Source organism: Mus caroli, unplaced genomic scaffold (genome assembly GCF_978045245.1).
Source record: "Mus caroli unplaced genomic scaffold, Mus_caroli_1 scaffold_17, whole genome shotgun sequence".
NCBI classification, from domain to species: domain Eukaryota; kingdom Metazoa; phylum Chordata; class Mammalia; order Rodentia; family Muridae; genus Mus; species Mus caroli.
This window is the reverse complement of record NW_028227272.1, coordinates 70,037,770-70,053,120: the sequence shown is the minus strand read 5'-3', so window position 1 is coordinate 70,053,120 and position 15,351 is coordinate 70,037,770. Positions and strand designations below refer to the sequence as shown.

At 38.8% G+C, this 15,351-nt stretch overlaps 1 protein-coding gene across 8 annotated transcripts in view; it reads right to left on the bottom strand.

Annotated features, from left to right (window-relative positions):
* Positions 1-15,351, bottom strand: part of Robo1 (roundabout guidance receptor 1) — a 1,022,024-nt gene that overhangs the window by 108,231 nt on the left and 898,442 nt on the right. For all 8 annotated transcript variants that reach the window (XM_029470376.2, XM_085832285.1, XM_085832284.1 and 5 more), the window contains 3 exons: positions 12,125-12,245; positions 11,643-11,781; positions 9,261-9,388 (listed from right to left, as the gene is read on the bottom strand). In XM_029470376.2, coding sequence (XP_029326236.1) covers positions 9,261-9,388; positions 11,643-11,781; positions 12,125-12,245 — 388 coding nt within the window. The remainder of the gene's footprint in view (positions 1-9,260; positions 9,389-11,642; positions 11,782-12,124; positions 12,246-15,351) is intronic.

The window sequence follows — 15,351 nt, the reverse complement described above, 5'->3', positions numbered from 1 at the left end:
ACTCAGAAAAGCTCTTCGGCTTGCCTAGATGGCAGGGAACAGGTCCTGCCCTTGATTAACACATGCAGAAGACCTTTTTGTACTACGGAGTATATCATGGTGCTCAACTTCTTGCGCGAATTTGTCTGGGTGAAGGAGTACCCAGATAGCTGGAGAAACAAGTGTGTTTGTGGGGATATTTTCAGAAGAGTTTACCCATTAATGAGCATTTAATGTGCATTCCTTCCTTCATGCATTGCCAAATACTTATGACTTTCTATTTGTTTTTACATTTGTGTTATACTATGGAAATGATGTTACAAACAGCAAACTCAAGTAATTTTTTTTGTTTTTTGCATTCCATTTCAAATGAGTCATGAAGCAGTAGAAACCATCTGTAGCATCAACAATGCATTTGACTGAAGACCTGCCAAGGACAGCACCACATGAAGCAGTGGTTCATGAAGTTTGCATTGACTAGGAGAGCCATGAAGATGAGAAGCAGAGTGCTCTGCTGTCAGCAGCCGACAAGAACCGAATGAGAGCAATCACTGAAGCTGGTCCTGGGACAACTACACATGCAGTTGCCAACAAACGGAATGTGGACCACCCCGTGGTCATCTGAAGCAGATTGGAAAGGCAAAAAGCTTGCTAAGTGGGGAGCCTCATGAACTAACCAAAATGTTTTCTTAAAAGCTATCCCTTTGGTGGCTAGAGAGATGGTTCAGAGGTTAAGAGCTCTGACTGCTCTTCCAGAGGTCCTGAGTTCAATTCGCAGCAAACACATGGTGGCTCACAACCATCTGGAATAGGATTGGATGCCCTCTTCTGGTGTTTCTGAAGACAGTGACAGTGTACTCACATACATAAAACAAATAAATAAATCTTTTTAAAAAGCTGTCCCTTTGAACTGTTGTTCTCTCTCAATCCATACAATAGCAATGTGCAGTTTCTTGATAGAATTGTGTCATGATAAGAGAGATGAACTGTATACAATGAGTATCTCAGTGACTTGACTCCAAAGCACTTCCCAAAGCCGAGTTTGTAAGCAAGAAGGTCATGATCACTGTTGATCTGCTGCAGGTCTGACCCAACACAGCTTTTGAGCCTGGGAGAAACCATTATCTCTGAGGAGGGGACCCAGCAAATGGATGAGGTGTGCCCCAAGCTGCGGTCTGCACAGCCCACACTACTCAGCAGAAAGAATTCAGTTCTTCAGGGCAATGTCCAATCACATGTCACACAACCATCCCGTCCAACACTGAACAAGTTGATCTATAAATATTTGCCTCATCTAATTGGCATCATCTAATATGAGGTCCTGGTCCCGAGACCCTTTGCCAACCAGCTATCATGCCTTCAAGTTTCTCAACAACCTCTTTTTCAGAAAAAAAGATATTTTCACAACTTTCTAATAGTTCATCAAACCCCAATGCATTGATTTTTATGCGATGGAAATAAAGCAAGTATTTCTCTATTGGTAAAAATGTGTTGATTGTAATGGTTCCCACTTGCATTGATAAAGATGTGTTTGAGCCTAATGATTCTGATTTAAAAGTCATGGTCTGAAACTGTAAGTCCTTTTTCACCAACCCAAATAAAAGTATAGCGACTTTCATTGAATGGAGGAGCCAGCAGGTAGTTTGGCACAAGAAATTGGCTTGGATCTTATTACAGAGAGATGGGAACCATGATAAGATTTTAATGGAGGGAACTAACACAACTGGATTTGTGTTTTAGATAAGAAAATCTGCAGAGGGTAAAAGATGCTACAGCATCGCAGAGAGATGCCAGATACTGGCATTAATAGAGGTTGAGAAATAATGGGCATAAATGTTTAAAAGGCAGAGGAGTAAGAGTTTGTGATGCCTGGTTGGAGGCTAGACATGGGAAAGGAGAGTGAGGGATGGAACACTTCTCTAAACTGTGTTCTGCAAATGAGTTCTGTACAGGGGGTCCGTGGAGGATGATGGCCATGTGCACTTCTGGAGGCCGTGCAGGACCACGGCAAGTTGCACTTCTGGGTGCCATTGAGTACCACAGCAAGTTGCTTTTCTATATGCTTAAGTCTGCTCTATTGCTCATTCCAAAGACAGCAGAAACTTCAAGGTTTCCACAAGCCTCTGAGAGCTGCTTCTCGTTTTGCTGGAAGTTCTAATTGCTCACCAGTTTCTCCAGTAAACTGGGACCCGGTGTAGGGGTCAATCATAAACTGCAGCACCTGAGACATTGCAGCAGAGCTTCGTGTCTGACACATGCCATTGAGCATCAAGGAAAAAGTCTCTGGGAGACAACCCATTAGTTGTAATTAAATCAGCCCAAAGACAGCCTGGGCACTTTTCCCCCTCTGCCTTGGTGTCCCCTCCCCCATTTGATGTCAATCTCATACTCTAAAGAGCAGCCTTCCAGGGGCTGTCACTAGGTAATCAGTCCTAATGAGGATGCACTTTCTCCTTCATTATATACTTAGCATAAACACCGATGAGATGCAAAAGACAATATAATTCTATGGAATAGAATAGAGGATACACCCCTTGGCCAATTCATTTTAGCATTGCTATTATAGGCCAGCAATGAATTTAGAAAGACAGCAATATAATTTGTGCTTATATTTAAAGTTAAACATGGAATTTGAGAGAATGGATGATTTCAGATCAAAGTTAAAAAGGGGGGTGGGGGTGGGGGTGGGGGAACAGTCACTCCCTAGAGAAGAGTTGGAATTCTATAGAACCTCTGTTTATGATCAGAGTATCATCTGACTTGGCAATGGCTGGCACCTGTTTTGTTTTTAACACAGATCCAGGAACCCAGCCATCAAAGACTAAGTGGTTCCTGTGAGAAGCTTGGGAGGTAGAGACCCGGCAGGTGAAGAGTAGGGTATAAATAGAGATAACAACATATAGTTTCCAATGTCTGAGTGTTGCAGAATTCAGCTCCCAAGAGAAACAGGAGAAGTAAGTATCTCTTAGTTCCTATTGTGAGAGAGGTGCACAAAAATGGGATTAGATTTTCTTAATGGTTCCACTCAGGGAGATAAAGGTGACTGCTTAGGAAATGGCTGGGGTGTAGACGTCTACACAGTTCTGTGACTGATGGGACACAGTGATGGAGACTAGGTCATTTTGCTGATAGAGTCACAAATTCACTCTGGAAATAAAATTGTGACAGTAATAAGAGCTACTTTATCGGTGAAGTTGTGAAGAGAGGAGAAAGATTAATGATGCTATCTGGTTTGCCCTGTTTAAGCAATGCGTAGCTCAAGCAAAAAAAAAAAAAAAAAAAAAAAAAAAAAAAGCTTCCGAACTGAAGGCAAAATTGGGAATGAATTAGGGTTTAAATCCTAGACAGTCTTGTCCACCTTTCCTTTGCTGTAGTAGTACTCACAAGGGAAATGATTTTTGAAAAGCTATCTACATAACTGCCATTGAAGTAAGCAATTGACAAATCTTATAATGTAGTTACAAAACAATACATTAGAGAGAGAGAGAGAGAGAAATATTTATTTTCCCTCAATGTTTTAAAAATATTTTGTAGATCTACTCATTCAAAATTCTAAATGTAACCAAAGGAGGCAATATCACACCTTTAAAAAATAAAGCCTTAGGGCTGGAGAGATGGCTCAGTGGTTAAGAGTCTTCCAGAGGTACTGAGTTCAATCCCCAGCAACCACATGGTGGCTCAGAACCATATGGTATAGGATCAAATGCCCTCTTCTGATGTGTCTGAAGACAGCAACAGTGTACTCATATAAATGAAATAAATAAATCTTTAAAAAGAAATAATAAAGGCTTGGAATTTGAGTTAAAGGAAGACAAACGAACCAATTCCACACGATTATTATCTGATTCCAAGAAAAACCTCAAGGCCCACCTGACAAGCAGCCACCGAACAATGTAATGCTTTTCGAATTAAGATAGTCAAATGGTATGAAACAAAAGTCTCACCATTCTCAAATACCAAGGGGAGGCATAAATTGTAACAGTTTCTGTGACAGTGTTTAAAAGCTTGGCAGAATGCCCTGTGCATCTATTTTCTTCTGGTTAGATTTCATGTCTTATGGATATGTCACAACCTATAAAGTTGTTATAAATACCGCACTAAATATAATTTCCTTTAAAAGATGGGGCTATTATGCTATGTCAGGCACTGTTTTGGAAACTAATTCATTCCTCCCAAGATAGAACTGGCAATCGTAACGCTCATAAATGAGTTATTAGAGTTCAAACATAACAATAGCCTAAGACTGTGGTGAACTGTCTCATTTGTTTATGAGCTGTAATAGCTTTTGTTTGTTGTTTTTTTTTTTTAGATTTATAAATTAAATTCTAGAATAAATATGTAGATGGTATGTATGTATGTATAAGGAAATACATACACACATGAGAAATAGAGTTGTAGACAAGTGTTAGGCATAATTAACCAATCACTGATTTGAAATCACAGGTAGTAAATATTGGATAACCCCAGAAGACAATGGACTATTCATAATTGAATTTTCTTAGTAGGAATTAGGCAGAATCTCTTTCCTATCCTAACTATTCTAAACAGGGTTGTTTCCTCATTTTAATTAGTCACATAAGGAGCATAATTAATTAAACATAACAAATGTTATTTTCCCATTGGTCAAATTAGCATTGAGTCTTGAGTCACATTCTGACAGCAAAATTCAGTGGTGTCTACAACTGGATATGCAAGGTAAAGGAACTGAGATTTTTCTGGACTCTTGATATTTATGGATGAACTGTTTCTAGAGGCAGGGCAGAATACATTGCAGACTTCAGCTTCCTAATGCCTCCAATTTTTATTGTGACCTTCATTACCCAGAAAGATAGGGACATTTGCATTAAGTAATCTATATTTTGATTTAGCACAAAATGTATTTTGGCTTTAGTGTCCTGTGCCCATAGAACTACCACTGCAGGTGGACCTCAGGGGGTGTGGCTGTCAGGGCGCAGTGACAAGCTCTGAACAGAGTGACCTCAGCAGGCCATGCAAATCTGAAGTGGTCATGAATATTAAGAGGTTTTAGAGGCTATTTATTCATGAATTATATTACTAGCCTTTGGATTGTACAGAAGGACTCTAGTAGTACAGAGAGATGGATGCATGGGCTGAGGAGTTTAAAATTGGCAAAGCGATCGACCAGATCAGTTAGCAGAATCAGAGTTGATATCAAACACCTCCTGCAGAATGCTCGATAATACAACACTGAGTAAAACTACAATGCCTTTTAACAGTCTGTGTGCCCAATAGTCTTAATATCCATTAATCCACTTAGTTCCTGATTCATAAAACCTCATCGTAATTGTAGCCCTGGCTTTGATGATTGTAACACCATCTTTGCTACTATTTTTGTGACATACATTGTTAACTTCTGGAAAGTCCAGAATTAAAAAGAATCCTTTGCAAGATCATTATCATTTGTGTCAATCCACAGAATATATCCTTATTCTTTTTAACTTCTCTGTAGACAAACAATATAGAGACAAATTTCTGTGCTCCAGGGAGGAGCTGCTGAATCAGGTTCAGCCTGAGTATTAGATTATTTACCAAGTCACTTACAGTTAGGATTTTTGTCTTGTCTGAAAATTTTCTGTTTCCTTATTTTCTTAGTCTGTCTTACTTTATGCACTTAAAATATTCAACGTGATATTATTAAAATATGCAAATGGTACAATGATTGCTGCTTTACTTGCTTCCCAGCACAGACCACAGACAGAATGAATCACACATCTGAGCCTCTCCAGCTCTGACCCAATATTGTTGGCTGTTGGCAGTTAGGATCAAGCCACCAGGCGCTGCTTGGGTTTGTCTGTGCTCTTTTGCCACTCAAGCAGAGGTTAAAATGTGGATTCATATTTCAGTTTCAATAAGTATTCGTTAAAACACAGCAGAGAATATCTAAGTAGAAAAGCCAAGGAAGGGCTAGGGGCTGGATTTAGTTCTGTAGGAGATCAACTGCCTAGAAACAAAATGCATGAAGATAGTTCCCAGCCTCTCTCTCTCTCTCTCTCTCTCTCTCTCACACACACACACACACACACACACATGCACTCACACACAGGCCCATGTACACAAACATACACATGCAACACACATATACAAATGCACACACACCCCACAAATATAAACAAACACCACATACAAAATACACATACAACATGTACACACAGCAAATACAACACACACATAGCCAGTACACAGAGACACACAAACCATATACAGGCACTTGCCCTCACAATGCACATACCAGAAAAATGCAGATACACACACAGATCATACTAGTACACATGTAGACACCATACACACAGAGAACAAATAAAATACATACACAAACACTCATAACACACACATATATACATAGCTCACCTACAACATATGCATACAATAAATGTAGACACACATACCACAACAAACACATGCACACACACCACACACAAACATACACCACACATGCACTAGCACATACACATGCACACTCACAAATGCAGAAAAGGGATAAAGGACAGAAGGGGGAAGGGAAGGAGGGAGGAAAGGACAGAAAATCCACAGAAGAGTTCTTGACTCAAGAAAGGACTATGAGAGTATCTTTTATAGATACTGTCTCAAGCAGGGCAGAACTGGGTATAGGGTGTAACTCTCTGCTAAAGGCGGTACTTGGCTCATTCACCGACACCACAAAAACTAAAAAGTAAAGAGAAAAAAAAAAGCTTCAAAAAAGAAAGAGCAGAGAAAAAGAACTCTCTAATCAGGATTTCTTTTAAGATATTGGAATTCATTCTCTTTGTATTAGGGGTGAAAAATCAAAACACTATCCTTATTTAAAGCATTTTTTACTCATAATTTTAATATGCTGAAGCTTTCCTCTCTGAATCCCATGAAAGAAATACTCACAGGGTGGCTAAATGGCTAAGTGCATAGAGATTGCTTTCAAGTGCAAACCGATTCCAATATTCCCTCTTAAAAGGAACCACATAGAACTGCAAATTACATTGCTAACTTTGCTCTAACTGCTTCCTGCTACCAAAGGGATTCAATTTTGATTAGGTTCCAGTGCAGTAACTAATACTTGCTACAATTTTCACAAAGGATGAAAAAAAATATAAAAACTCCAGATCTCTGGTTTCCTTTAAATTCTTCCTAGCTCTTTCTCTGAATTGGAGTGTTGCTTCTCCTCAGGACTCTGTCTACTGTTCTAATACGTGAAGGTGACTTACACAGTGATGCTAATGTCCGTATTTAACACAGAATGAAGCAATACAGTCTCTGTTACTCACAGATCCACACCCCCCCACACACACACACACAACTTCATAGAGAAACAAATACATTTGAAATGAGAATGTCTGAATTTAGCAAGTGGCTCCGGAGCCGATCATTTGTAACCAATTTCCATTGAAACCAATTCAGGCTTAGGAGCAAGAATTCCATATGGAAAACTTAAGGCTGACTTAGCCGTGGAACTGAGTTTAAAATTGTAGGAAGAAACCATATTTTGGTTTCAGTGCCCATTGTTCACGACACAGAACTACTTGTTTATATTAGCAACCGTCTAGCAGGGTAGAAGGCTCTGGGTCAGGGCTTGAAGTAAGACTTATTTAACTGACTGCGACAGACAGCCAGTTTTCCTGTCACAGAGGCCTGGAGACAGACACACCTTTTCATGCTTTGTATTCATCATGGCCATGGTTGCTGCCTCTGGTGGGCTTTTGAACTTGGATTTGACATCTCTTGAAATTATGCTTGCTCTAAATGTGAGTGTTGTTTGCTTCACATAGCATTAGCCTGAGTAAGAATTTCAATCTTAACGTAGCTTAAGAAGTATTGGAAGCCTTAGAAATTCAGGGTTCGTTCTTGCCTTTTTTGTTTTTATTTCTTCTTCTTTTGTTTTTCTGAGGTTGAGCTAAAAAAACCCCGAAATGGGACATAATAGCTTTTGAGACAGAAAAGAAATATTTTTTTCTCTTCTTTTTTTTTTTTAATGTGAAAAGCCCACATGCTGTTTTGTAGACATCTACTGTAGTGCAACTCTCTCAAAAGCCCCCTTTTTCTTCTTAATAGCTTTAGAAAAGACAGCATTCAGAAAAGATGACAGCCTGAAGTGTTGCTAATGTTAGCCCCATAAACAACTGAAGTGGCTTATGGTCCCTTTTTACTATATATACACGTGTCAAAATAGGGAATCTTTTACAGATACACATACACACACACACACACATTGCTGTATATGTGTGTGTATATATATATATATATATACACTTGGCACTAGAAGCTCTAGTCTGATATCACAGGATGCTTACCGCGAACTTTGTACATGAGCTAAACTTTCCCAATACATGTCTGTCTATGCTGCAGGGATATATATATATATATATATATATATATATATATATATATATGTATATACACACACACACATATATATACACACTTAAAGGTCACTGCCTCTCAAACTCCACAATAAAGTATTTCTCACTAGAAGAAAAGAAAGAAAGTTCTCAGATGAGAAACAATGAAATATAATTATTGTAACATCATGGAAGCAAAGGGATGCTAAAGGACATAGAAGATGTCTGAACTCTGAACACAATGGTGAGGAAACATCTGGAAACATCTGCAAACATCAGCTTCAAGACACTGCCTACTTTCAAGACACCTCTGCCATTGAACATTCGGGCCACTGTAGCACGTAAACTCAGGAAGAAATCTCTGTCAAAATTAGCCAATGAGAAATGAACTTTATTCAGCTGATGTGCGAGCAGTGCACCTGTTTTGTCATTGGTGTTGTGTGAGGAGAAGGCCAAGCAAGCATATTGCATTCTGGGGTTACAGAATCCACCTGGTATTCTTCAGTTTACACACCCTGATCTGAAACATGACCTGAAGCAATGCACATCTTATTTTCTGTCTACAACAAAGATTTCATAGGAACACCTGCCATTTAATTAAGAGTTTTCAAGGACATTATATTTCAAGACACAGAGTTAAATCATAGGGGCATGACCATGATTCTGAGCATTTAATTTAATTTAATTTAATTTAATTTAATTTAATTTAATTTCTTCCAACAAGTATATAAATATAGACAATACTTCATTTAGATATTTGACATAAAATATTCAGAGTAATAAGTAGTATTCTCTTCAAGCATCAAAGTTGTATTTCTCATGATTAAACAGACTCTCTCTCTCTCTCTCTCTCTCTCTCTCTCTCTCTCTCTCACACACACACACACACACACACTCACAAACACAGATATGTGACCCCTCTCCATTGTCTACCTTGAACTGTCAAAGTGGCTGAAGCTTCAGCTTTGCCAACCATATTTTCTGCCACACAAGTGTATGATCCCATGTCGCCAGCAGTCACCTTCCGAATTTTCAAAGTATGATCATCTCGGATTTCATATCTGTTGATATAATAAAAGAAAACAAAGGCCCGCGGTTTACTTCTTCGAAAATCACACCATTACAAGTATGAAGTTTACCTAATAAAAAAAAAAAACAAGTATGAAGCTATGTTGTATCTAGGCTTCAAGTCATAAGCAGGCATCCCACTAAACAATCAGAAACAAGGTGTATGCAAATTGATTCCATTTCTAAAAGAGCAATTAGTTTCCATAAGCTAGTATGATTAAATTAAAGTTAAAAGGCTCAGGACCATTGAGTAAGTCTAACATTTAAAGGTGTTCCACATTCTGACCTTATAAAGTCTAACAAAAAGTTTAGGATCCAGCAGGTATTATTTTATACATGTGCAATCTGAGGCCACTTGGTTTTGCTTTTCAAGTATTTAGTGGTAGTGTGGAAAACTGGAGGCAAACATGCCATCTAATATATCGGCTTACTTCAGTTTTTCTCTATTTAGGAGCCTTAGCTTCATTTATCTGCTAGGAAACTAAGTCTCTTCTGTTCAAACCACAGCAATAGTGTAGCCTCTCACCTTAATGAAGCAGCATCTACTGTCTAAACAAACCAAGTTTGTTCCTGGATACGAAACCTGTTCATCCTAGCCGTTTGTGGCTGAGCCCTGTCATGCAATATGAGCTGAAATTCTCTATTGCATGAATTGCCTCACCACTTGGCCCTAGAAGCTCTAGTCTGATATGACAGGATGCTTACTGTGAACTTTGTACATGAGCTAAACTTTCCCAATACATGTCTGTCTATGCTGCAGTGGTTCATATGTACAATATTTTACTTTTCTTTCCTGAATACACACACACACACACACACACACACACACACACACACACACACACCCAACACACACATGAATGATAAATTTAAGCCATTGCATATGGTTCATTTTCCTTTAATAAGTTTCTCCTGATTCTGGATCTATGTATGTGCCAAAAGAACTTGATAACGTCATTGGGTATGTATTCATGATGCTATTCCCAGCTCTTTTATGTTCCATAAGCATAGACACCATACATCATAATGCTACAATGCCAATACTTAGCAAGAACCCAACATCTGCTGCTGAATGAATACCCACAAGACTTGTGACAATACCAGAATGTTCTATATCACTATCTCATCAGCAACATTCCCTACATCTTAGATCTCTCTTCTACTTAAGGGGTCAACAGACATCAAGAAATCCTGACTTCTACCCTTTCCTGACCACACTACAGCTAATGAAAAAAGAAGTCCAATTTTTAATTGACTCATAGTTACATAATTAATGCTAGGTCTGTCTTCCTTCTCCTACCTCCTCATTTGCAAAAAGTTCATAGTCAATTTGTCATAGTAGAAGAGGAAACTGACAGGGCTCCCAATGGAGAAGCTAGAGAAAGTACCCAAGGAGCTAAAGGGATCTGCAACCCTATTGTTGGAACAACATGATGTACTAACCAGAACCCCGGAGCTCTTGTCTCTAGCTGCATATGTATCGAAAGATGGTCTAGTCGGCCATCAATGGAAAGAGAGGCCCATTGAACTTGCAAACTTTATATGCCCCAATATAGGGGAATGCCAGGGCCAAAAGAATGGGAATGGGTGGGTAGGGAAGTGGGGGGGCGCTATGGGGGACTTTTGGGATAACATTGGAAATGTAATTGAGGAAAATATGCAATAAAAATATTAAAAATTAAAAAAAAAAGAAGAGGAAACTGTTTAAGGAACACTACATGTACAAGCCGCAGTCAGGGTAGCATGCTTTGGGATGCTCTGGAGACAAGATGGTACCTTCTGATTCTAATTACCTCCAGGGTTCCATCCTGACCCTCAGACAGAGTCTACAGATGTTACTCAACTTGGGAGGCAAATACATCAAAATGAGTGTATTATAAATTGATATGATAAATCCACGTTTCATTTCATATACTTGGTTTCCCATACCCTAGCTTGGCAACACAGTATACTACAGAGTACTGTTTTGTTTGTTTGTTTGTTGTTGTTGTTGTTTGTTTTGTTTTGTTTTTTTTCTGTTCTGATCACGGGCTTATTGCTGCAGTCTAGGACTGGGAATATTACATCATTTATAACTAGGCCTGGAAAGGATGGTAATTCAAAAGATGGGTTGTTGAGCAATTTGACTGAAAGTGGTGATCAGTAAAGATCAGAAGTGAGGACCATGTCACTAACTAAAGCATGCACTGCCTGATTCGAAACAGAAATTTCAAACTAATGCATCGTTGAAGCTCCTCCCATCTGTACCTGGATTTGGGCAGCTCTCCATCATCTTTCCTCCATCGAACTGTAGGCACAGGGTCTCCTCGGGCCTCACATTTGAATTCTGCACTGTCATCCACAGTCACTGCCAAATTACTGGGTCTCTTCACAAATGATGGTCTCTCTGGAAGATGAATGAATGGAAAATCCCTTAGGATGTTCAGTAAGGACAGACTTCCATTTATCCCACACAGCTACCCACTCCTATAGACCCCTCACTGTTTCATATTTACACTCATTTCATAACTTTGGCTTTTTTCCCCCCTCAAGCTGCTTTGCGGTTCCTTCTCGTGCCTTTTCTTTCTCCCACATACTGGGTTACAGGTATTTCTTTCTCCCTCATGTAAAAGGTTATTTATATACTTTGATTAAAGATGATTTTTCTCCTTTGTATAAAGATACAAAAGAATAATGATGAGTATGTTCTACAGGAGGAGGTAGATGATGTTAGACAGAAATACACTTACCTAAAACGGTTAGCTCTGCGACTTCACTCTCCCGTTCCCCCACCATGTTGGTGCCAACGCAAACATACTTGCCAGCATCGCTTTTACGCGTATAAGTGATCATGAGTTTTCCTCCTCGTATCTTCAAAACAAAAAAAAGCCCCAAAACAATTGACATGGATATTATGAAAATGTCTTTAACTGTATACCACTTCTTAACTTCTTAAAGTTAAGTCAAGATCATAGAAGCAATTGAAACACACTTAGAACCTTCACTGAAATAGTAACAGTGATTAAAAGTCTCTTAACCTCCCACTTCCCAGTCAGAACAAAATCAAAATCAAACCAAACCAACCAAACAAATTGATGGCCAGATGTTTCAGTGGGTAATTCTACCAGATGTTCAAAGAGTAGTAAATGCCAATACTCTTCTACTTACTTCATAAAATGGATAACCCAGACCCAGAAAGACAAATATGAATGGGTACAGTTATATGTGGCTAATAGCTGCTTAGCCAATAATAACTAAGCTACAAATGTAGAACCACAGAGGTAAGTTAGTGGTTAGGTGGTAGCAGGGGGCAGATAGACCTCCCTAGGAAAGTGATATAGAACAGAAAGTTATGGAACGTTGGAGAGGGGACTGGAATGGGAGGATCAAACCTGTAGGGGGCTGGGAGAGGGGGTACAAGAGATAGACTATTGAAGAGACAGCTAAAATTTGAGGGGTAGGATGGAAATCTAATACAGTAGGTGCTTCCTAAAATATATACATATATGAAGGTGACCTAAATGAAATCGCCAAATAATGGGGAGACAGAGCCCCAACTGGATATCTCTTATCACCAAATGAAGCTTCCAGTACTGGGAATGGACTACATCTAAATGAGATATTGGACAAAGGGTTCCCATAGGAATCCTTAGACAACCCAGGAAGTTACTAAGACTCTAGGTTGCTTTTCACAAATTAACTGCAAGGCTCATTGCTGAAGACAACACCTACAACAACTCATTGGATTTGAATAAACTGAGCTGGCCTCTAAACAGAGCCCTCACGCCTATGTTCTAGCATCTTCAGTACAGTAAGGTATTCTATATGCTGCCAAAGGAGCAATGTAAACACTTATGCAGCCACACACTCTGGTGTCCTGCCTATGATGGTTGTCCTGTCTACAAGTCAAGCTAGTGAAACATTGGCTCAAAGTTCATGGGAGTGACTGACATCTACACACACTTATACAGAGTCACACGACTTTGCAGAAATATAAAGTAGGATCATGTCAACCGTGAAAATGCAACCTGCATTTTCCCCTAAATGAGGATGAGGTTTTGCATTTTTAACTGTTGAACACACTGTGCACAGATATTCACTATCAACTGGATTACATGGTTTCTCTATCAAGTACTATTCACTTACTGACAGACGTTACAATTTTTTTCTGCCTCCCTTTTAAAAACAGCCCCCAAACGATCATCCTTGTAGTATCGCTCAAAAAACAAACAAACAATGGAATGATCAAACAAACAAACAAACCAAACCAAACCCACAACTGAAACAAACAACGGAAAGAACAGATCAATGGTAGACCCAACATTAGTTCGTGATAGCTCATAGTTCATAAAGCTAACCACTTTGTATTCTGTCAGTTATCATGTGCATATTTGTGTATATATATATAGTTAGCACCTTCTTTACTATTGCTTTGCTATGGAGATGATAAGGGTAAACATTATAATACTCTGACTTTTCAAGAAAGGGTTCAGAGGTACAGGCAAGTATAATCCTTCCTCCGCCTGGTTCAACTATGCCAGACATACTATGTTTTAATTACGCTATTAAAAGCAGGTCATCTTGTGTGTGAACTATGAAAAGAATGAATGTAAAGGAGCCTCGAATTCCTCTTGAGAGCCCTAGAACCTGCCCCAGTGTCTAAGGAAAAGGAACAATTTTGTGAGATGAAAAGGACTTGACGAATGAGCAAGTTGGAACAGGCAGAGTCTGTCTCTTGGGCTTGGTGAGGGACAGGAAACATATACTCTGCAACCTATTAATTACTGTTAAATAAACTTGTATTTAATAAACTTAAATTCTTGGGGAGAACCAGTAGGATATCATAAAATGCCTATCCTCCTGAGAAGATATACTGCCCCTCTTATTACATGCTCATGTTGAAGTACTCACATAAGACAGCCTAAAAATGGAGAGAAAGACATTCATTTCAACCAAAAGAACCAGCCCCGCCCCCAAGCTAAATGGAAGTATCTGTGGTGTGCTCTGTATGAGCTGAAGTTCTGTCACAGTGGACAACATGTGGGGACCTTCCTCTTAAGCCCAAGAGTCTAACTTTAAATGACCTTGCATGCTCAGAAAAGGAGTTCATCTTAGAAGACATAACAGAAACAATATTAGATTAATGTAACCAAAAAAAAAAAGAGGAAACCCACAAATGCCTGCAGCATTCCTTTTGATCAGAAAGTCAATAAGTCACTGTGCTTATCTACAACAAATATAAGGCTTAGGAGATAATTTGAAAACACAGTGAACTATGGAGGGGAACAAAAACTAAAGGCTGATGACAAGTAAATAATCTCCAAAAGCAGAGATTTATTTCTTCAGTTTTCATGTCGTAGAGTATTTATTTACTTTTCCAATTTTTAAATACTTGGGAATGTAGGACCTTAAATCAACTTGGTTTTGTACACATGGGGCATCAATTAACATTATATATTACAGCCTGATGTTATTCTATTTTGAAAGATTACATACAAATGGAGAAGGAGGGGAATTTAACTAACAAGAATTATAGGGGAGCTGCTGGGAGAGTCTCAGCCATGGAATAATTCCAACTGTGAGAGAATGGCAGGGAACAATAGCTGAGGAGAAACCAGAAGAAACAAGAGGATTTTAGAGAGTTTCTATTACACCTGTTTTTTTTTTTTTTTTTACAATTCCAACACAGTAATTTGTTAATCCTGGTACAGAGTTTTTGATTTAAATAATCAGGAGACCTACTTTGTTGTCTTATATTGACATTTCAGTATTAAATATAGATAGCTAGACAAACTATTATATATATTCTTTACATACTTTCAAAAAATGACACAATCAAATTAGAGACTATAGACATGTTATTCTTAGGCTCTCTATGCTGCTATCAGTTCCCCCCAAATGATGATTTTTGGTTGGACCATCACTCTGCTACCTCGCTGGGCTGAAGCAGGATCTGCAGATCACTTTGTTGCCAGAA